General features: G+C 33.8%; 1 protein-coding gene across 1 annotated transcript; it reads right to left on the reverse strand.

Moving 5' to 3' along the window:
- Positions 1-928: 928 nt before the first annotated feature.
- Positions 929-5,796, reverse strand: LOC105950499 (phytochrome-associated serine/threonine-protein phosphatase). Its single transcript, XM_012973863.2, has 10 exons — positions 5,387-5,796; positions 3,668-3,814; positions 3,512-3,579; positions 3,333-3,390; positions 2,364-2,474; positions 2,129-2,179; positions 1,743-1,886; positions 1,541-1,636; positions 1,366-1,437; positions 929-1,259 (listed from the first exon to the last, which is right to left on the reverse strand). The coding sequence occupies exons 1-10, from the start codon at positions 5,465-5,467 to the stop codon at positions 1,176-1,178; spliced, it is 912 nt and encodes a 303-aa protein (XP_012829317.1). The 5' UTR covers positions 5,468-5,796; the 3' UTR covers positions 929-1,175.
- Between the last annotated feature and the right edge of the window lie 2,921 nt (positions 5,797-8,717).

Genomic DNA, 8,717 nt, shown 5'->3' on the forward strand with positions numbered 1-8,717 from the left:
ATCAAAACACAATCCCACCCATCGGCAAACCCTAGCAGCAAAGAAATCACAGCCACCGCCAATTATTATTCACCAACCCTAGCCGTCAATCAAAACCCTAACGTCGTCAAAAAACCCTAGATTGATGCAAATCGCCTCCCACCATCGATCTAACCTCACACCACCATCTCCAAAGGCCACATCCACCATAACCAGCCCTAGCAACCGCTCAAAAAGCAACGAAAATATCTACGCAGGCATCTCGCCAACCCTTCCGTGATGCAATCGCCACATCCCGGCCAAGGCGAGTCAGGGACATCGGCGCCGCTGCACAACGCGTGTCTGAATTGACCACCACCGTTCGTTGCAGATCTATTGTTCCTCACAATTTTTTAAAAACTCAGATCTAATAATTAAAAGGAAATAATAAGAAATCAGAAGAAAGAAAAAGAGTGAATTAGAGAATTTGGGGAGAGAGAGAGAGAAGAGGAGGATTTGGGCGGTTGAAGAATAAACAGAGAAGGGGAGAAAGAGAGAAAAGAAGAGGAGGGGTTGGCGGCGGAAGAATAGAGAGAGTGGGAGAAAGAGGGAAGTAATATAATGAAATTATACGGTAATTTTTTATTAATTATATTAAGGGTAGTTTTGGGTTTAAAAAAATTAAAAGGATGTGTATCAATTTTTATTCAGAATTAAGGATTTAATAAAAAAATTCTAATTTAGCTTGTCCCCTACATCTAATTAGGTTTGGTTTGAGGGGTATCATGCATATTACCCCTATAAATTAATATAATCGGGATTAGCAAATATCTATTAATGTAGTAAAATATTAAATTATCGAACTAATAGTTTAATAAATTTTTACTGAGACTGGAACCGAAAGAAACTATTATTTAAACGAGATTATTAATTTATCGAAATTCTATTGTATATAAAACGGCACAACAGCTAAGCAAAACCACAACTTGCATGTTTATATGTGCAAGTAAATTCCATGAATACAATCAATTATCAATGAAACTTTAATTTATATCAATAATCGAAACAATGAAAATAACATTACACTACATTAAAAAAATGTAAGGTGTTCCTCCATGCAAATATTTCTTTCTTCTTTTTTCACCCCTAATTGAAGTAGCATAGCAGAAACAAGAACCAAATTATCTTTCGATTTCTTGAACACAAAACAATTTTACTCAAAGAAAATACGGAACTCCAGTTCTCGGTCCTCGCATTTGGTTGTTCTCCTCTGTCTCCGTGAAAAACTTCACTTCTCTCTCCTAATAAAAGTGCCCAAAAAACCGACCAAATTAAGAGCTGAATCAGCGCTTAGACAAAGTTGTCGATTTTAAAGAAGTATTAGAGATAAGAATAGCATTTAATTACCATATTTTCGTTGAAGCTCAATATCGAAGCAACGTTTCCACATCGGTAACAGTAATTTGGTGCAGACCACACCTGCAATAACACCATCCACAACGCAAACAATACGTAAATACAACGTTTTTTTTTCTAGGACATGATATATTATTCACACTGTAATAGAAATTTATCAACTCACAGTCACGAGCCCTTTATCTTGAAACATGTACTTAAGACCTTCTTGGACAAGTTGATGGGCCCGGCAAACTAGATCGAGTTTATTAATATGATTGAACTGCAAAAACAACGAGTATGTCAGAAAGATTCGTTTTTTTTTGTTTTTTTTAGTCCAAACGGATATTTACTGCAACGACTTATTATAAAGCTTTTCATCGACTTGCCTCAGATGTAACTCTGGAACCAAAAAGCCAGCCAGCACCTCGAGGACTGACTGCCCAGGTTTCAATATCTTCAGGGTCACTCCACATTAAATCACAGAAGGGCCCTTCATGGGGGATTTCACAGTTTCGGTCGATGACTCGCATCTGCCACAGAAACACAAGGAATGAAGCCGATATAACCTTAATACTAACAAGAATCTTTAGCTATATAAATAATCATAACAAGACAAATGTCACATCGTTTATTTTCACAGGTTATCACAATAAATAACACTCGACAAAGACGAAAATGAAAAGGCACAGCAAAATATGCTAGCAATCGTGTTCTAGGATACCCTAGCATATCATTACAAATTTACATCGATTGAATACTCTCGTAAATTTACCTGATCAATACTTCTAACATCTGGGGATAGGCCACCATGCACACAGAGTACCTAGCATTCCAGAAAAGCAAAATTCTTATTACCACCAACGAAAGCAAAAATAGAAAATTACAGTACGTGGGATCGTCTGAATATGATAAGTTCTTCAAAATTTCATTTCAATGGAAATCTAAAGACCCGCATTTCATCAACTTTGTTTTTGGACGAAACATAGTGATTGAAGTGAAAAGCATACCGTCCCATCTATAATTGCCGACAGAGTTAGATAGTCGAAAACATCTGTGCAGTATCGCCAAGCGTTGGCATTGCCATATTTCCTCTGGCATTCATCATAAAATCCGTAAACCTGCCAAGAACAAGGATGTAGAAGCTCATCAGAACTTGGTAGTTTGCAATAATGAGGATGACCTAGTCGCAAATCATGGTTGGCTTTAGTAACAGAAGAAAATATGAAAATGCCACGTATTGAACAAACAATTTATACCAAATGAAATTTGACGTGGTAACAATCAAGAACGGTAAAGAAAACAAGAAGTTGCCATGTCTGTGCTGCTACTCAAGAAATATGTCTTCAGACGTGTCTTAGATTTACTGCTAGTCATTCATTAAACGGTTTTTTAACCGTAAAACTATGCACTCAATTAGAGTAATGATGTGTGAACAGTAGGCACAAACGCTTGATCATTATACTTCAATTAAAATCACACAAAACGTACACTTCTCAACGCATCTAAAATTTTGTGTCTGGTCAAAATTTCCATGTAATTTTGGAACAGAAGTGTATGACTACACGAGCTGGTGATACTCATTAAATAAATGAAGACCTCTCGCAAGAAGATTAAGTTCATGATAATCAAAATGTGGACAAAAACAAAGACAGTGGAATAAATGAATCCCCTAAAAAATATCAAAGAATATAAAAACCTATGGCAGCTTACCAACATAGATAGAGTGACGCTCGGTCAACAATTTTGTTAAAAACAAAATTATTGTCGAGCTCCACATAGCAAATGATAAAAGGAGTATCCTTCTCATCACTCCGTTTCAACCTGCACACTTAAGGCCCTTTATGAAGAGATTTGATGACTAACTCACCATAATTACTTGTCGCATGTATCCGCACTTCATTGAAGAACTACTGAATTCTCAGTAACTAATTGCCAGATATGAAAACATAACTAGTGAAGTTCAGATTGTTGATTACCTGTGTTAGTTGCCTGCTTTCGTGATTTCCACGTAGAAGAGTAATGTTAGCTGGGTATCTGGCAGAAAATGTGAAAACAATATTGTTATTTTTAATAGGATTAAAAGGAGTATGTAGTGAATCGACTTGCAAGCGATAAAGAAATGCAAACTGCAACGATTGTCCAAAAAATTACCCACCTTGCTTTGAGAAGCAAAAGAATGGTGAAAACTTCTAGACTATTGTAACCACGATCGACAAAATCTCCCTGCCAATAAATGCAGTTACATATTGTAATTACAATATATGTAAATTGAGAATAACTAGACATAGAGACGACAGCTTAAAGTATTCACCATAAATATGTAATTTGTCTCTGGTACATGACCTCCGGTCTGGAAAAGTTTCATTAAATCATGGAACTGTCCATGGATATCCCCACAAACTGTGACTGGACTATTGACAGGCTGAACATTTGACTCCTCGATCAAGATCTCCTTTACCTGATTAAGGTAGGGGCAGATTGATTTTAAGATCAAAAGACAACAAAGGAACCATGACAAAATAAAATAAAATATATAGAGTAAAAAAGCAGAAGCATGAGCATGGCACATAACATGGCACATGAGACATCTGTAAACAAACATAACAATGTAAGAACTAAGAAGCATGAGCATAATGAGCAAATGACCCGATGTGGAGTTGTGTAGCACTACAAGCAAGACGACTAGTTAAGGACCAACAAGCAATCCTCTAAGCAGCCAAATGAAATGATTTTCAACATTCTACAACTACTACAAGAAGCATCCGTCAGGCACAAAGTGAACTTTGTTGCCACTGCTAACTTGCTAAGTGAATTTAAAGAGTCTAATCAAAAGGCAGAAGCCCTGGCGATGCACAGTACACATCCCATATTACAAGAAAATAATTGTATTCAACCATATTTAGACCCTATGTTAGATTACACTATTACATCAGTCGAGCATATAGTTCTCTCAGATTGACCATGTTTACACAGTTTTATAGCAACAGCATCCAGCTAACCAACATTTAACACGTCAGCCACATATTGGAAATCATTATTTGTTCAACAGTGAGGTGAAGAAAAGGATGGACTGCAAGACACTGCAAGCCCTGCACCTAACTTATCCAGTTCCATGGTATTTGATGAACACCATTATTTAGCATGGCGGGAAAGGCATTACCACGCTGCGTCCAGGATCGGAAAAAAATAATTTTCTTCAATTCACTAGACCTAGAATGTTGACATTCTTGATGTTAGAAAGAATTACTCGGAGAAGAGAGTGGCTATTACACTAAACAAGGATCATCATCATAACGACTGAGTTCAACTGACCAATACAAAGAGTAATTGTATCACATTGTCGGAACCTCAAAGAACAAAGGATGCCCAAGGAAAGTAGTGCTGACAGGCTAAGGTGTGCATAACCAAAATATCATCGGTCTATGCTCTTACCAAGAAAAATACATCAAATTCGGATTGTACGAATAGTAAAATAGTTCGTTGAAAAATGTTTTTTTTCTCCGAACTTCACATAAGTGTTTGCAGAGGTACCCAAGTTACAGTTCTTTTTATAATAAATACATCAGTTCAAGAACAAGAATGCTCACAGTGGATTGATTTTTCCAGAAATGCCCAGAGTATATCCCAGTGGCAAAAGTGTGTCCACCAAAGAAATAGATAAATTGCGAAGATTCAAATTGACATGACAATCAACAAAAGAGTATAATTTCTAACCCAAATAGAGTATATTCACAATACATTACTAGGTAACAGCCATTAAACAAGGGGGCAAAAGAAAAAAAACAGCTTCAATGTAAATCCTCATAAACCCTTTCCACCAATAGAAAGTTACCCCCAAAAAAAACCTCAAACACTCCAGGCAAAACCCTAACTACCAGAACCTAAACACAACGTTCTCGGTAAAATCGGCGATTCTCCAATTCTTGCATCCTTTTCAACAAATTAATTCTTCAATTTCAAGAATTGCAAGGAAAACATCAAACTAATTAATTGAAAACGAAACAAGTGAAAAAGAAGAAGAAGAGGGTACGTATTCGCAGAGGAGTTGAAGCTGATCTTCCGACAAGTGTTGGCCCTCTTTGACATTCGTTATCCACTGGTTCAAATCCATCCCTTTTTTTGTTTCCCTCAATCAAGTAAGCTGGTTTCTCCGACGGAATTATTTTTCAATCAACAGCAGCAGCAGCAGCTTAGTAAACAGCGCGTCGTCGATATGTATATGTGTATATATATATATGCTTCTCTCTCCGTCTGCAGAAGAGAGTTGAGATTTACAGAGAAGAAAAATGGAGGGGTGAGAGAAGAAGTCGATCGGAGACGGAGGCAGGGCAGAGATTGGGCAATGGGAGGGAGAAATTTGTAGATTCACATTTAGCTAAATATTACTAAATCAAATTCACATTAATTAATATTATTATTCAGCCCTTTGTCTCACCACCACATTCAAAATTGACCCCTAATGTTTTAGTCTAAACATTCTTTATTATTTTTTTATTATTTTTATTTTATTGTATGTATGTATATAAGGAGGTCATAAAAACTAATTAATATTTTTATGAAAAATAATTAAAAGTATCTACTTACCAATATTTATTACATTTGATTTTACTATTCGCAAATTTTGATACTTTTTTAGATGCGTATACAATATCAATATTATTATTGTGTATTTTTCATGTAGATTTATAATTTGAGATTTATTGTGTATTGTATTTTATAGGTGAATGGAAAAATGAGTTATAAAATTTGCGATGATTCCGGTTTTTGGATTTAAAAAATTCGATTTTTGACTTTTTTAGTTTTTTTAGAATAATGATAATTGTGGCTTTAGCTCGGAATAATGTTTGCCTAGTTTCATATACTAGATAGTCCCGAGTACTATATTTCATATTGCACTCCCCCATTTTAAATTTCACTTACAATTAGCTCCCTAACTCATGTGAAATGTCTGGAATATCCCTCACATTATATCGGATTTACAGCTACAAATATTTTTCCACTAAAAAAAACGCTACTACTCTAAAAATGTGTTTTAACAAAATCATTCTCAATACATATTTATTCATTTATTTATTTCCGTCTCAAATCGTTTTTCAATATTGTTTAGTTCACTAAATAACATTTTCCAAAACCGTGTCCTGAAAAAGTTTTGGCACGTCTTTCTACAAACATTTTTGGACAACAACATCTTTTGTTCGGTTTGTTTTGAAATCATTGTAAGTCAAATTTTCTACATTCCCGCGAGAGTAGATCGACAACGAGATTAACCAAAAGATCAAGAAAGAAGAGAAAAAAGGTTCGACATTATCGTTGGACATCATCCTTCTAAAGTTATATATCGAAAAGGGCTATCACATTTAAAGGTTTGGTTGATTTCTTGTTCTTATCAAATGATAGCTATCACATTTATAAGCTGATCATCGAACCTAGCTCTACATCGACTCTACCAAAATTCCGAAAGACTGCAAAATCATAATTCCAAGAGCCATTATTCCAAATTGAGATCTTGAGCTTCATCTGTACAACCAACTATTGAAAAGATGATTGAATAACCTCAATGAAACTTAAACTGCATTTTTGGAATGAAGCAAAATATGTGCATTTCGAACAAAGGCAACACACATGAGCAACAACTGATCCTCTGTATAAGGTTTCCCATATTTTTTTGTACGAATGTTTTAATTTTTATGAATATTTTATTAATTGTCTATTTCTCCACGATTTCGGATTTGAGCGTCGGAGGTTTCTCGTGGGGAATGCCCGGCACCTCTAACGTTCTTTGTGACTGCAAATTCGAATTTCACGTGCTCGATTCTTGGTGCTCGCTTCTTCAACTCGAGTGACTCCAAACTCGTGCCTCACAGCTCTAGATATCCTTGAAGTGAGACCACATTAATATTTTTTTCAAGCTTAATTATCCTCTCAAATTCGAGGGTTGTCTCGAATGTTCGGAAAATAACAACTTTTGTGATCCAAATAACATAATGTATGAAATCTTAACATATATTGAAAGAGTGCATCATCGTAATATAGAGAAGATTTAACGTGAATTAAGTATAATATCTATTTCTCGACCAATGTCGATTCTTATAAAACTAGTACTTCACCCGTGCGTTGCACGGATATCAGTTTCAAAATGAGAAAAATAATAATATTTAAACGAATATCTTTTTATAACAACAGCAATTCAAGTAAAACAAAATGGAAGGAAATAAAAAATATTATCTCTTAATTCAGAGTTATAACTTATGAAATTCAATTAAATATTGCAAAGAAAAATACGCGAATGGCGCAAAGTACGATATGAAGATTAAGTGAAATAATTTAAAACATATGGTATAACTCTATTTCATGGAATGCAATCTACTACACCATGTGAATCCTCTGCAAAATAACTAACTTAACAACAAACACAGTAGCATAGAGGTAACACAATAGATATTCAAATAACCTGCAAGTTTATCATTAACAACATTAAATTAGTGATCACATTACTCAAACAACAACACAACTTATTATTGCAAAAGAGATAAGATGTATACGCCAATACCAATAATAATACCAATACTGATACTAATACTTATACTAATACTAATACTAATATTAATACTAATACTAATACTAATACTAATACCAATACTATACTAATTTTAATACTAATATTAATATCAATATTAATACTAATATTAATACTAATAATAATACTAATATTGATAGTAATGATAATAGTACTACTGATATTCATATTGATACTAATACTAATACTTATACTCGTACTAATACGGGTACTCATACTGATACTAATTCTAATCCTAATACTAATCTTAATACTAATACTAATACTAATACTAATACTAATACTAATGCTAATACTAATACTAATACTAATACTAATACTAATACTAATACTAATACTAATACTAATACTAATACTAATACTAATACTAATACTAATTGATATTGATACAAATATTGATACTGATACTGATACTGATACTGATATTGATACTGACACTGATACATATATTGATACTGATACTGATGTTAATACTGATACTGATGTTGCTAGTCATATTGATACTCATAGTAATATTAATATTAATATTAATACTATTACAATACTGATACTAATATTGTTACTCATACTGATACTGATGCTGATAAAAATACTAATATTAATACTAATATTATACTAATAATACTGATACTAATATTAATATTGATACTGATATTGATTCTGAAATTGATACTAATATTGATATTCATACTGATTTTGATACTGAAACTGATACCGATACTGATACATACACTGATAATGATACTGATACCGATACTGATATTTATACTGATACTGGTACTGA

This window comes from Erythranthe guttata, chromosome 4 (genome assembly GCF_056151865.1).
Source record: "Erythranthe guttata isolate IM_541 chromosome 4, IM_541, whole genome shotgun sequence".
NCBI lineage: Eukaryota > Viridiplantae > Streptophyta > Magnoliopsida > Lamiales > Phrymaceae > Erythranthe > Erythranthe guttata.

Coding starts and splice junctions, on each gene's coding strand:
- LOC105950499 (XM_012973863.2), bottom strand. CDS start 5,467: ATGGATTTGAACCAGTGGATAACGAATGTCAAAGAGGGCCAACACTTG. Junction 3,580..3,667: donor AGACAAATTACATATTTATG/GTGAATACTTTA, acceptor ATTTATTGGCAG/GGAGATTTTGTCGATCGTGG. Junction 1,887..2,128: donor ATGTTAGAAGTATTGATCAG/GTAAATTTACGA, acceptor TTTCTGTGGCAG/ATGCGAGTCATCGACCGAAA.